This window comes from Marmota monax, unplaced genomic scaffold (assembly GCF_021218885.2).
Source record: "Marmota monax isolate L192 unplaced genomic scaffold, Marmota_monax_Labrador192_F-V1.1 WCK01_AAM20220418_F8-fsc00001, whole genome shotgun sequence".
Taxonomy (NCBI): Eukaryota; Metazoa; Chordata; class Mammalia; order Rodentia; family Sciuridae; genus Marmota; species Marmota monax.
The window spans coordinates 22,001,840-22,016,696 of record NW_026693777.1 but is presented as its reverse complement, the minus strand read 5'-3'; the positions used below and the strand labels follow the sequence as shown (position 1 = coordinate 22,016,696).

General features: G+C 41.5%; 2 protein-coding genes across 10 annotated transcripts in view; one reads left to right on the top strand and one right to left on the bottom strand.

Moving 5' to 3' along the window:
* The window catches only part of Syne2 (spectrin repeat containing nuclear envelope protein 2), a 336,172-nt gene that overhangs the window by 295,513 nt on the left and 25,802 nt on the right, over positions 1-14,857 (top strand). For 8 of the 9 annotated variants that reach the window (XM_046461329.2, XM_046461328.2, XM_046461327.2 and 5 more), the window contains 2 exons: positions 2,383-2,541; positions 3,740-3,906. In XM_046461329.2, coding sequence (XP_046317285.1) covers positions 2,383-2,541; positions 3,740-3,906 — 326 coding nt within the window. Of the gene's footprint in view, positions 1-2,382; positions 2,542-3,739; positions 3,907-11,939; positions 12,843-14,857 lie in introns of those variants that run through there. The other variant, XM_046461330.2, reaches the window with a different exon arrangement.
* Positions 6,705-8,261, bottom strand: LOC124104393 (dual specificity protein kinase CLK4-like). The gene is given in 2 exon segments (XM_046461331.2): positions 6,705-8,105; positions 8,108-8,261. Coding segments are annotated over 2 exon segments (1,386 nt in total). The 5' UTR covers positions 8,208-8,261; the 3' UTR covers positions 6,705-6,819.

The following is a 14,857-nucleotide window of genomic DNA, read 5'->3' as shown; positions in this document are numbered from 1 at the left end:
CAGATTTGACCCTTTTGTTTCAGCAGACTAAATGCTGCAAGTTTGCTCACTGTTTAAGAGTTTTGTTTTGTTTTGTTTTGTTTTTAATCACCTTAAGCAGGGAGAATTGCAGCCATGAGCAGATGTGCAGCCTCTGCCCTCTGCTTGGTGTCCCAGCACTTCTAATTTGGTGTATTAGAAGAGGTCTCTCTTACTGCAGTGTCCCTTCAGTGTCTTACTGCAGTGTCCCTTCTGGGCCTAACAGAGGAGTCTCACCTAGTGTCTGCAGGCGTGGGAGTGTTCATTGGAGAACTCTGCATTCACAAGCAATCGCAGATTTATTTCAAGGAGTTAGTTTTTTTAAACTCTCTAAAAGAAGTGTAATCAAAAGCTTGGTCCCTGTCCCCAATGCCAATCAATACCAATTTAATGAGGACACGGTTTTGAGAAAAAGAAAAAAAGGTTTATTGCTTTGCTAGCAAAGAAGAAACACAGGGGACTCTTGTCCCAAAGGCTGTGACCCTCTCGATTTGGAGGGACAGGGTCCTTTTAAAGGAACTCTTCAAAGGTTACATTCCAGGTGTGCTCTGGTAGGGGGTCCCAGGGCGCCCTGTTGGCCTGTTAAGATTTACTTGTTAATTTGGGAGATATTCACTTCCCAGATCCACCGCTGGCATCTCCTTCCTCTAATAGGTGTATTCAAAGGAAATTAAGTAGAGGAAAGAAAGGAGAACACTGTCTCCCCAATATTGTTAGGGAGGGGGAGAGAGGAGAAGTGAGAAAAAAAAAACATTAAAAAAAAATCTTAGAGTAATGAGGGCTATATTCAGAGGTGAAGGGGCCACTGTTACAGAAGTGGCCAACTGCTGTTCTGTCTCTCAGGGGGGCCCCCTTCTACTTATCAGGAAGAGGACTGTCGTTGGGGTAGTACAGTTTACCATTGTGACAGGAATGGGGTTAAAGTGTTCAAATAGACTTTAAAGATCTTTGTTTTAAGAACATGTAATTCTAAGGAAAAGAAAATCTTTAATCTCATTTTTTTGTGAATTAAATATCAAAAACTCCTTGATTTTAGTGTTTGATAATCACTATGTGCCCTAATTTCAAATGTTCTTGTAAGTTGTTTTTTTTTTTTAATTTAGGTTTTCTGTAAAAGAATGTTTAGAATATGTGAAAAGTATTTGAAAAGTTAGACACAAAGACTGGGGTCCAGATGTTCTTAATTGTTACCATTATGAAGTCAATCGGGACACTGCTCAAAATGCCAAGAGTTTTAAAAGCTAAGATAAATAGATGCCCTGAGGAATGGAAACCAAAAGCTTGCTTTTTTAAAGTGTAGATTTTCAAGCCTTTTTAACAGGTTAGTCTGGGTAGGATGTCCAGCATTTGGTATTTTTGCCTCCCTCTGTCTGAAAAGAGCAGGGGTTTTTTTGTACATAGTAAGAAAATCCCAGAGAGTTCAACCTTCATTTCCTGGTCTATAAAGCAAGGTGTTAAAACTTTGCTAAAAGAACTTAGCTATCTCCTTTTAACTCTTAAGATTTTAAAGATTTTTTGAAGACCTAAAAAAGAAATACTTCTGACCATTTAATGAAGCTAATTTTCATTATCTAAATGTAAATTTATTTAGGTAATAAATTTCGGTGTAAGGAGAAGGACCTTTTGCTGATGTCAGTTTAGGGGCCACTTATTCATAATGGAGCAGTGGCTGTTGGGAGGTCAGCCTGTGGCAAACCAGTTTTTGGTGATATTTCCATGGTTTCCATCCCAAAATTACAGTGTATAATGGGACGGTGGATTAAATGAAGAACGACGTGCACCGTTCCGTGTGTTGTTTTGCTTTGTTTAAACATTTGAACATTTCAGGGACTGCAATTTTTCTAGTCCATTTGCATTACAGATGTGTAATTTATATCATGATCTGGATTATAATTAATTTTCAAATTAAATAGGACATTGGCCTTATAGGCATAAGGACTTGCTCGGTTTTTTAGAAGGAAAGGATTTGGGTCATAAAGTTACTATAGCTAAAGTAAGTAGTTATAGTAAGTAGTTAATAAATGCATATTGAAAAATAGGAAACAGTGGAAATCGGGTGATGCTTAAGATATTTATCTAACTTTTCTGATTTCTAATTTTTCATATAACCTGATAATAATAGAGAGGCATTGCATACAGCTTAATCCTTTCAGTCAGGTGCAATGCAGTATTTGGTTACTTTAGCTATGAAAGGTGTAAAACACTTCTGTTGCTGTTAAACTCTAGGTTTTAAAAGGAAGAAATAGATTTAAGTGTGTAGAGATGCTGATTAGAAGGAATGAAATTCATAGTCCTTTTGATGAGGAGAGAGCAGGGAGGGCTTTCCTGGCTCTCCTCGGCTGCCAGATGCATTTTTATACCCAGGTGGCTACACGCAAACAGGAGATTGAAGACAGACTCAATTCATGGATCGTGTTCAATGAAAAAAATAAAGAGTTGTGTGCGTGGCTGGTCCAGATGGAAAACAAGGTTCTACAGACCGCAGATATTAGCATTGAAGAAATGATTGAAAAGTTGCAGAAGGTAAGTAAGCAGGGGTGCCCAGGTGAGTGCTGTTATGATGACCTTGGACTGCTGTGCCCTCCTGATGCCAGGCTCAGAGAGGTAAAATGTATTAGTGTTACCGCTGTTGACCGGTGAGTCCTTGCTTCCCCAATGTTGAAGAATAACACCAGAGAAGCACGCAGAGGCAAGGTCAGAGTGGAAATTAGAAGTTTATTAAAGGACAGCAGAAAAGACTTCTCCCGGAGGAAGAAGGGGACCCAAGAGATGGAATCTGTGGAAGTGCGGTTGTTTCCCATTTTTATAGTTCTCAGTGATGGAATGTAGGTGGGAAGGCCCAAAGGGTTGGGACACATGTGGGCCAAAGAAGTAATCTGGGCACTTCTGAGTCAGCATCTTCAAGTTTACTATTCATTAACACTTCTTTGGGATGGGCTTTGGCCTTGGGCTTTTTCCTGGACTTCATTAACATTCCAAGAGTTGTTCAACTTTTTCCGGAATTCATTCTCAACATGGCCTCCATTTTAGATCTTACTCGATATTAGACCCGATTTACCTAACTACACTGACTACCTAACTTTAAATCTGGCTTCATTAGGGTGTGTTTCCAGTAACATTTTTTTTTGATCCTTTGGAGGGAAAAGTTGACAGAAAGAAGATTCCAGAGAGATGGGAGTGTGAGACTATCATAGGTGGACATGGTACTGAGGGGAGTTGCTTGCCCTTGGTTAGGAAGTTTGGCCAGAGAAGGAGCTCACGAGCATCCTTCAGGCCCTAAACCAGGGCTGGTTTCTCAGGGGTTTTTGGAGGTTGTTTTGTTTTGCTGCAACACTAGGGATGGAACCCAGGACCTCACTCATGCTAGATAAGCACTCTCCCATTGAGCCACACCCCCAGCCCTCTCCAGGGGTTATTATAAGGTGATCACCTTGCCAAAGGGGAGAGACCAACAGCAGTGAAGCCCATGATTTTGAAATGATCACTAATCCCCGCAGAGCAACCCTAGGGACTATTGAATTGACAAACTAACTGCTGCTTTATACATTTCACATTTGCCTGGTGGGCCGGGTTTGTTTTTAGCCTTTCACAGCTGAGTTATGTTAACAGGCCTGAGAATTTTTTGATTTTTAAAAGGATTCTAAGCAGCAACTGTGTGTTTATGACTGGAGCAGAAATGAGTTTGCAGGGATAATGCAGACTTTTTTGGTGCTTTTGCCAGGACTGCATGGAAGAAATAAACTTGTTCAGTGAAAACAAGTTACAGCTAAAGCAGATGGGTGACCAGTTGATCAAGGCCAGCAGCAAGACAAGAGCAGCTGAGATCGATGACAAGCTCAACAAAATCAACGATCGCTGGCAACATCTTTTTGATGTTATTGGATCAAGGTGAGAATGGCTTAAAAAGGTTCTGGGGTTACTTCAAAGAGCTGGAAAACTGGGTGCTATCTTCCTCTAAGGTAATCTAGCAGATTTATAAATGTACAGATTGACATTTGGTAAGAATGAGTAGAAATTCCAGTTTCAGCATTAAAAAAAAAGTGATTTTAGTAAATTTTCACTTAAATTAGATTAGTTTTATTTTACTTATTCTTTTTTCTTGGTAGGGAGGGGTACGGAGATTGAATTCAGCAGGTGCACTCAACCACTGAGCCACATCCCCAGCCCTTTTTTTGTATTTTATTTAGTGACCGGGTCTCACTGAGTTGCTTAGAGCCTTGCCTTTGCTGAGGCTGGCTTTGAACTCACAATCCTCCTGCCTCAGTCTCCAAGCTGCTGGGATTATAGGCATGCACCACCACGCCTGGCTATTTTACTTATTCTTAATTTTTATTTTTCTCTGGTGCTGAATTGAACCCAGAGCTTCACACATGCTAAGCACGTGTTCTACCATTGATTTGCACCCCCAGCCCCCCTTTATTTATTTTATTTTATTTTTATTTATAGATGGACACAATACCTTTATTTTATTTATTTATTTGTATGTGATGCTAAGGATCGAACCCAGTGCCTTACACGTGCTAGGCAAGCTCTCTATCACTGAGCCACAATTCCAGCCCCTTTTTGTTGTTTTGAGATGGAGGTCTCACTATGTTGCCTAGACTGGTTTTGAACCTGTGGACTCAAGTGATCCTCCCACCTCAGTTTCCCAAGTAGCGGGGACTATAGGCATGCACTGTGAGGCCATGTTAGTTTTAAATGAGAGCTGGAAACTTAATTTGGGAAGGGACCCATGAGGAACTATTATTCAGAAATTGTAACTCTGCTTTAGCATTTGTGTTTCCCCCAGATGAAATTATGACTGTTCCTGCCTCACTGTGGCAAATATCAGAGGACAGGACACAGGCCTGGTTTCTAGAAACTGGGCTGGGGCCCTTGACTGTCCCCATAGCAGGGACCCTCTGTAAGGATACATACTGGGTGTGCCAAGTTCCTAATGGGCATCTTGTCCATTGGGGAACGCAGCTTTGGATTATGGACAGCATCTTGTCCTCAGGTACAGATGAAGTCACAGCTGTGACCACAAATCAAAGTATATTCTCCAGGGCTGGGGCTGGGGCTTAGTGGTAGCGTACTTGCCTGGCATGTGTGAGGCACTGGGTTCGATTCTCAGCACCACATATAAGTAAATGAATAAAATAAAGGTTCATTAACATCTGAAGAATATTTATTTAAAAAAAAGTATATTCTTCAGTACAATTTCATCAGAAACAGAATTGATCATTTCTCCCCTCACAAAATGGTGATGCCCAGAGTTTTTAAATGTCTTCTCTCCATCTTTAAATTCTCTCTTAAAGATCAATCCCAACCAGATTCCTTTACAGCCTGTTATACAGAGAACAGTCACTCAGCCATGGGTTTTGTGTAACAGTGTGCTTAGGTGTTTTGAACACATATATAATCTGGAATATACAGGAGAACCTAGAAGGTGCATGAAGAAGTGAGGGGTGATAAAAATAAGATGCTGTTAATAATGTGGCATATCCTTTACCTCGCTGTTTACAGGAAGTCATAAGTAAGCCTGATTCAATCAGCAGAGCCACCGGGCTAAGTGGTATGAGAATTACAGACAGGAAGTAAGATGTGTCAATTACTTTAATGGGAGTGGATATCTGAGCAGCTATAAAGCCCAGCGGGTTCGAGAGCTGGGATCACATCTTCCTGGGGGTGGGGATTAGGAAGAATCTTACGGAAGGACTGAGATCCCAGACGGTCCTGAGGAAGGGTTGACTCTTGACCATGACTAGAGGCAGTGAGGGAGACATTGTGAGCCAACAGGTACAGGGTACAGCAGCACAGACGCCACCTGAGAGATGACAAGAAGCCCCACAGGAAATGAAGCTGGAAAGCTCCAATGAGGCTAAGTCTGAACAGACTTTAAATCTCATCTGAAGACTTGGCCTGCTAAATAAGGTCTGGGTCACTTAAGAATTTTTTAGCCATAGTGGCTCTCCTAAAGGTGTATCTCGGGGTGATTTGGCTGCTAGCATAGGCTGGGCTGAATTTCACTTCTTTCTACAGCTTGTTGAAAAATACACCTACTGAAATCCATTGCTGTAACCTAGGTAAGGCTTTGGTTTTGAGCCACTCCTGACTTTCTTACTTATTTACCATGGAAACTTGAAGTTTCCAAATCTGCACATGTGTCCAGTGGCACTCCTTATGTCAGAGGCCACTCCCTGCTGTGTGGATGAGTGATGGTGTGTCCCGCCTTTGGCAGAGGACTGGTGTAGCATGCAGGAACCAACAATGATTGACTGGTGGTTTTCACTGTTTACCCCTCTGAAAACTCTGAGATTCAATAGCACATTGGAAGAGGAGTGGAAGAGGATTCCTGTGGTTATGTCTAGTAATAAGAGGTCTTTCCTCTGTGAGGCCAGGGGTCTGACCCAGAATCAAGAATGGTGCTTTACATATTTGTTGAAATGAAGGAATGTTCTTTACCATCATCATCTTCATGTCCTAAGTTGTCCTGGACACCTGGCATTAGTCAAGGGTGTGATGACGTTGTCCCTGTTCATGGGTCATTCAGGAGCAAAGTCTAGCTAATGCCTCCTGAAGATTCTTTTTTTTTTTTTTTTTTTTTTTTTTTTTTTAATTTCAACTTTTATATTTCATTCATTATCAAGACCATACTGCTTAACAAGGTAAATTTGCTATAGATACAAAACATACAGTATATACACTTAACTGTACAAAATAATTTAATGTTTACAAAAATATTAGAATGTTTAGTTGACTGACACAGTCTTAAAGTAATCTCTTCTAGAGAAGTATATAGTAAGACCACTGATTTCCATTTCATTTCTTTTTTAATAAGTCAAAGAAAGGATGCTGCAATGCTTCGTCCAGGGTGATTCTTTTAGTTGGATCATATTCTAACATTCTTCGAACAAGGTCAAAAAGCTTCTCATGTTCTTCATCATGACTGAGCATAAATTCCTTTAATGGTTTGCAGCGTCTCCTAACATATCTACCAGCAGAACTATGTTCATCCCAATCTAGCTGGTTATGGTGAAAATACTTGCGTTTCCTTGTTTTCTGAATCATGTGTGCTGGTATGGGTCCTAATATTCGTTCCATCATGGCCAGATGCTCTTTACTATCATGAGTCTGAAAGACTGTGAACCCAAGGTAATATTCAATAAGAATGCAACCTATACTCCAAACATCACAAGGCTGAGACCAACCTAAAGCCAAAATGACCTCTGGAGCTCTGTAGTGCCGTGTGGACACCAAAGTACTGTGATGTTCATCATCATATGTTGCACTTCCAAAGTCAACAACTTTAATATCTGTGTTTTTTAGTGTGCGTTCATCACGTTTCATTTTAGAATTATATTTGACTACATAGTCAGACTTCACAAATAAAATATTTTCAGGTTTCAGATCTGTATGTGTTAATTTATTATGATGCAAAAAATTTATTGATTGGCAGATCTGATACGCCATCTGCCTGATGTGATCAATCTGAAATGGCAGAAAGCTGTTTTCTTTAATGAAATCATAGGTACTAAGTCCCAGCAGTTCAAACACAATACAAACATGACCATGATGATCAAACCATTCTAGCATCTGGACACATCGGAAGACACTATTAGGATCTGTACTATTTAAATGCTCCAATACTTGGATTTCTGAACGAGCTGCTTCACGGTAACGGCCTACATTTTTTACTATTTTCACTGCTACATGTAAGCCATCCATGCCATGATCAATGCATTCTACAACTTTGCCAAAGGCCCCTTCACCCAAAGTGTCCACGATTTCATATCTTGCTCTTAGAACGTCTCCACTTTGACAGATCAGGTGACCCTCCTCATCATCCTCTATACTCCTGGATCTTTTCCTTCGGTGGCTCTTCGAACGTGACTGATGACTTGAACAGTGTCTATTACGCTTCCTTTTAGGACTGCTTCTCCTGCTTCGGACTGAGGATTTACTGCAGTGGATTCGATAAGCGCTTTCAATGTCTCTGTGATAATGTCTAGGAATATATCCTTCACAGTAGTCATTTCTGTATTCATCAACGTATCTCCGGTCCCTATAATCTCTCTCATTCAAGGACCTTGCTTCTAAATAATGACAATCAGATTCTTTAAACTGGTGATGCGGTTTACAATGCCTATTCTCTTGTGTACTACTGTGAGATCTCCTCTTCCGTTTGTGACTTCCACTGTAGCTTTCATGACCCCAGCTTTCTCTGCTATCCCAATCAGGGCAGTGTGTTCGTTTGGAATGTCGCATCTTTTTCTTGCCCAGCTAAGAGTCGGCCCTTCCTGGCTCCTGCTTCGAGCTACCTGACACAAGAGACCAGCAGGAGAGAGGGTCCTGAAGATTCTTAATCGTTCCTGATATATCACTTTGGAGTTTTCACAGGCTCTTTACTGTCCTCCCTGCTTCTTTGGCTGCCTGTCTTCAACCAATTGCTTGGTGGGAAAGAAAGAATACAGTGGGATAAGTTTCTTTGATCTTTTTGGAAACAGCAATTGGGAAACTTAAAGAACTGAAATAATATCAAATATATTGGCTGTGGTTATATTCTTAACAGTATGTTCTTTTTTGTATGATTTCACTTAAACTTCATTGTAATTCTGAAGGGTAGGTATCATTATCCCATTTTACAGATAAGGAAACCGAGGGCTGAAGTTAAAGAATTTACCCATAGTTAGTTATATAGCCAGCTCATGACAAAACCAGGATTTCAATTCTGGCAGTTGTGTTGCTTCCCTGCCATCCCAGACCCTTCCAGTTGGAAACACTGAAATGTGTGGGACACATCGAGAGCCTGGTGCTGAGGGACTTGGGAACAGTAACATCTTTTACCATTAAAGAAGGGCCAGGTGGAGTGTAAGGAGCTTTTAGCTGAGCGAACCCTTCAAGTGAGTCAAGGATCCAGACAGCAAGCTTGGACCTGCGGTGAGCCATCCTCACATAGAATCAGCTCATCTGATCCCCAGCACTGACTGCATCCTGGGCGTTGGACGGGGGCATTGCTGTGGGGGAAGGAAAGAGTTGGGAACCCCACATAGGTGTTTGGCCTCATAACTTTAAAATTTTTCACTAGAAGTCTTTAACTCTGAGGTTTGAAATGGCACTCAAAAGTGAGGACTAAAATGCCAGATGATGATCCTGGGTCCATCCACACACACATGATGTCCATTCAGCGTGGCCATGATAACCATAGCTGGGAGAAGAGACTCACCCCAAAACGACTATCTTTTCTCTACTGATAAAGTATTCCGCTTCTGTAAAATCCTTCAAGAACCTGAAGTCTGGTGTCCTGAAATAACTTTATCAAAGAGTCAGGGAGCCCAAGTCCTGACACATAAGATTAAACAGGCCCTGACGTGGCAATTAGAATTCACAGAGCTGGCTCTGTGTCGTGGCGGGATTGGGAAATTTAGCTGTCATCAAGGGCCCTTATATTTATAGTATCTTATATTTGTGTCCTCTTAAATTCTTAGGAAACATGCTATCAGTTTCATTACTGAAAAACACCGAAAGCATATTTTTTGATGATGGTGTGGTCATCTAGAATCCAATCTGATTGATGACAAGAAATATTAGTTCTATGCTACTGTGTACATGTAATAGATTGAATGAATTTAATTTTTTATTGTAGCTATTAGCTCCTCCTCAGTTTTCTTAGATAATATCTCTGAAAAGTGACTCAGCAAAACCTGAATGAAGGAAAGATTACTAAATTACAGAAGTTCCCCTCCCCCCCAAAAAAAAACCCCATCAATACATACAATATTCTGGATTAGAGGGCACTATATTACCATGGAACAGATTAAGTACAAAATGCCAAGTGATGGGGCTGGGGATGTGGCTCAAGCGGTAGCGCGCTCTCCTGGCATGCGTGCGTCCCGGGTTCGATCCTCAGCACCACATACAAAGATGTTGTGTCCGCCGAAAACTAAAAATAAATATTGAAATTCTCTTTCTCTCTCTCTCTAAAAAAAAAAAAAATGCCAGGTGATGGATGAAAAGATGCAAAGTTAACATGCTTTAGCCAGCACAGACTAAAGCTCCCAAAGGAGTCTGGGATTTTTTGGGCAGTAGGTACCTGGGTTTGAACCTAGGAGTGCTTAATCACTGAGCCACATGTCTAGCCTCCTTTTTTATTTTTTAATTGTAATTTGAATTTTGAGACAGAGTCTCACTAAGTTGCTCAGGGGCTTGCTAAGTTGCTCAGGCTGGCTTTGAACTGGCCGTCCTCCTGCCTCAGCCTCACAAATTGCTAAGGATTATACGCACGTGCCACCACACCAGGGGAGTCTGGGATTTCATCTCCTTAATGGGACTGAAGCCAGAGAAGGATTCATAATCTGACCTACTATTGTTTTATTTAAAAAGAAAAAAGAAGAAAAAAAAAAACAGTATTCATGAAACACCTAAAAAAAAAAAAAAATCCATCTAGCTTTGTTTCCCAGAGCCCCTTCCCATTTCATAGATGGGAAAGCATGACCAAATCCTAATGAAGCAGGAGTTCTGTGACCACAGGTGTCTGTGTCTTTAGTGAGTCACTCTGGTTAATGGTGTATGTGGTTGTGTGTTTTTTGTTATTTCAGGATTAGGGATTAACCCCCAGGAGCATTTAACTACTGAGCTACATCCCCAGCCCTTTTTATTTTTTTATTTTTATTTTTGAGATTAGTTCTCACTAAGTTGCTAAGGGCCTTGTTAAATTGCTGAGGCTGGCCTTGAATTTGCGATCCTCCTGTCTCAGCCTCCAGACTAGCTAGGATTATAGGCATGCCTTATCGTGCCTTGCTGCTTACGCATTGTGATGGAGCCTCTTCAGGTATGGGAATTCTTTAAAGACTCTTTCTAGCAACATACTGGAATGATCTGATGAAAACTTTCAGTGCCTAAAAGAGGTACCTCCAGAATTTTTATGTTAGTTATCTTTCCATGTTGGATCATTAGAGATTTGAATTTTTCTTTTTGTTTATCTGTACTTTTTTCCTTGAAGTAACAGGGATGGAACCTGGGGCCTCATGCATGCTAGAGGGGCACTCTGTTACTGAGCTACACCCAGCCCCACCTTGTCTGTATTTTCTAAGGAAAGCAATGTTGCCCTTCTTAATTTCTCTTCTGTGGTATCTTCATTAACAGGCTTGGCATTCTTAACCAATGTTGAGTCCTAGGAATCAATGAAGTAAGAACATTACTCACAGTCTTGATCCTTTCCTATTTACAATGGCTTGCTCTCTTGCTTTCAGAAGTATCAAGTCCATGGAAAGAAATTAAGCATAATTTTCACATTTTACCTACCCATATGAAAAGCCCGCCTAATTTATAATAGTAACAATTAAAATGTTGTCATAACTCAGCAGTTATTACCATGGCAACCATGTGTTAAGATTGTTTTTCCTTCCCTTGCAGAATGGGCAGGCAGACATGCCTTTTTAAACTGATAACGCTTTTCACTGCTCTCCTTTTATCTATATTTTCTCAAGGTTATTGGGAAAGACCAAACAATTCTGTTAGTCACAAAACTGACTTGCTCTGGTCTTAGTAGGTTGTCTGGTGCAGGGGAGCAGGAAGAATTGAGATATTTTAGCATAAAGGAAGCAAGTTATGAGATAGGCCTCCCCACTTCCATTTTCTTTTCCATCATCTGATCATTGCAGCTCTAGAACAGGTGACTGCTGCTCCCAATACCTTCCTGGGGAGTCAAGGGACTCCCACTCCCCAGAAGAGAGCAGCCATCAATGGGATGATACAGGGCACTGACTCTCTGAGGTTCATGTTTAGCAGGTCACAGGAGTAGCCAAGTATGTGAGCATAAGTTAATTGGATGCTGCATTTGGGGAGAAATGCTACCAAATCCGTATTCCTAATTCCACTGGTTTAGAATGTTTGCTGTGTTTCAAGGTGGGGATGTCATAATGATCCAATGTTGGGCTTTAGGAACCCAAGAGAATGGATTAATATTATGGAGTCACAAAATAAGGGCTGGAAGTGAGCTTAACACAAACCAAGCAATGGTCTGGTAAACAGAGCCACTTCAGATCATCCAGAGAAACTGAGGCTAGGGATAAGGAGGAATTGCCAGGTGCCCACATTATAGTAAGGAAGGAGCTAGCAAGGAAAAGTACACAATTTCTTCCCCTGCAAAATCTTGAGCACCATTTGTACAGCAAGATGGAATTTTTCTGCAAAAAGCAATGGAATGGATTATATGAACTCTCTGATCTTCCTAAACCAAGATGCACAGGACTCAAAAGGGAGGGCAGAAAATCCCCACTGGGAAATGTCCCCCTTAGGAATACAGGAGGAAGGCATCCCTGTTAGACTCAGGGGCTTCAGATATTTCATCGTCCCTTTCCAAAAACTTGAAACAGAAAAATTAATTTGAGAACAGAAATCCTTTTTTTGCCATGTCTCCAATCTGCTTCTTCCCTGGGTTTAAAGCACTTGGTAAATAACCCAGAGCCAAGATAACACTGGGACTTTCTTCCCCCAGCATTGCAATCCTGTAGCGTCAGAACAAAGACGGAGTGTCTGAGGGAAGAGCTGGAGATGTTTGTTTATTGGAAGGGAGAAAACAGAGATTAAAAATTGCAGTGGGCAGAGAAGGTGTCTTCCTTTGCTACTGGCCTCACTCCGGGCCCTTGAGCCAGCCCTGCCGCCTCACCTCCGTGAGGAGCCTTGGGGAGGGCTGCCTCCGCTGCTCTGCAAGATGCTGAACCAGTGAATGAAGAGGGCACGCTGGGCAGGGGGAGGGGCCGCCCCGGCCCTGGGAGGTGGAGGTGCAGCCGGGAACTTGGAGCTTTCGCTTCAACCTAAGGAATGACTTTTTCTCATATACAGTAAGTGCCATTTCAGCCATCAGCTCTGCCTATGGCGACACGGTAGCTGTCTCTTGTGTCTCTGCTCTCTCATTTTGGTGACAATAGAGATCACCGATGAGATGGTGGCGGTGGAGGATATGCGCTCAGCCATCGGGGGATGGGTTCTCCGGCGTCAGCAGGCGAGCGGTGTCTGCAGGCTGCCTCCGACAAACAGGGCAGAGAGACAGCGACTGTGCTGTGTGGAAGATGGGAGTCTTCCGGCCTCAGAAATGCTCCAGCCAGGCGATTAGCTCCAGAATGTGTTGTCATGTCCGTGTCCTCACATCAGGGCTTTGGGATCTTGGAGCAATTGATTATTTTGCTATAAAGATGTTTAGCTCTTGAAAAAGATCAGAGTTATACAGGATCCATACAGCGTTTTTAGCAGCTGACAGCTGCCCCCATGTTGGAGTGTTGATTTCTGCACAAATTTGGGTGCTTTCAACCATCTCAGTTTTTCCTTGTGATTTTTGTTCTGCTGTCCACATTGGCATAGGAATTTTTTGTTAATTTATGCTAATCTAGGGCTTTAGTAATTTCAGAGTAGACTCCTTAGCATGAGGAGAACTGGACTGAAAGGTAAATTATTCCCTATGCACAACTATTAATTATTCTAAATGTATATGCAGGTATTATTTAAAGCCTCCATTGCATTGTAAGACCTGGGCTAGATGCAGAGACTGCTACTAACCAACTCACCTTGATTTTGACTGTTCATTCTGGAAGGAGAGCAGTATTTGTCAGTGTTACATTCTGATCCATCACTAGTCAAGATAAAAGAAAAACTTTGTTCACCTTAATTCTTTTCTGCATTTCTACCCATAATCCTTGCAAAAGAACTGTTCTGTTTTATAGCTACTCTTGGGTATAATTCTTTTGTTTGGTTTCATGGAAAATATCTGTATAGGCAGACAGCTCCCCCTTTGCATCTAAAAAAATTTTTATTGTTCTGATCATCAGACCTCAGAATTCAGCTCAGGAAATCATGCTGCATTTTTCTGAATAAATATTTGTTGGCATATATGTGAGAAGTGTTAGCCAAGAGCACCTGGGTCAAAATGTGGGCAAGTACAGAGATGGGAGCCACATAAACAAACTGTTTAGGTGGTTGATGTAATGCAGGGTTGTGCCAACGGACTGGCTTCTGAATAGATTTCCTTTTTTCTCCATATTAACTTGAAATTCAGATGTTTTCCAAGAGCAACTTTAAGGAGTCCTAATGTGGAGGCCAGTTGCTGGGGCTGGCAAATGGCACATAAGTTACTGACCTGGGAAATGTGATTTGGGTTACAGTATCTGTAGAGAACAGAACATTACAAACTCAGCAATGCATCTGATGTTCCTGGAGTGAGTTGTAACATGATTATCCAAGGAGCAACATTTTGATTCTCATACATTTGGGGTGTTGTGCTTCCAGACAGAGGTTGATACATGGAATAGGTTCAATTCTGACTGATGAATGCTATATAGCTTCTTGGCAACCTTCTTGCCTTCCCTCTGCCTTCTCTTCTTGAATTTACCCTAAGTGTGCACCTGATTTGTGTGCCTGTTCCACTTCATTTGGAAATTGAGTTTAGGGGCACATGTGGCTCACTGGAGGGCACCATGTTGTTTTCTGGCAAAAGGGCTTTGATGTGCTCTGGTCTTCATTTCTCTCCTTTCAAATATAATGTGACCACCTCTTTTATAGAAAAAAAACAAACATGAAGGTATAAGTGAACCTCATTCAATAGATCTTTATTGTGCATCTCCCCTATCATAACGTCTAAATTGCAAGGTCATGAGCTCTGTGGGAATAAGACCTATCTTCCAGTTATCTTTGGATTTCCAGAATGTGCACAGCAACCAAGATTAAGCAAATAGTTAAATGCATTGAAAGAAAATCATGGGAAGGAAATGGGGACAGCATATCTGAGCCTTCTGACCTCTTCCCCACACACTAGCTTATAGCCTAGCGCTGTGTGGACTGGCTTCTATCCCCAGTAATGCAGTAG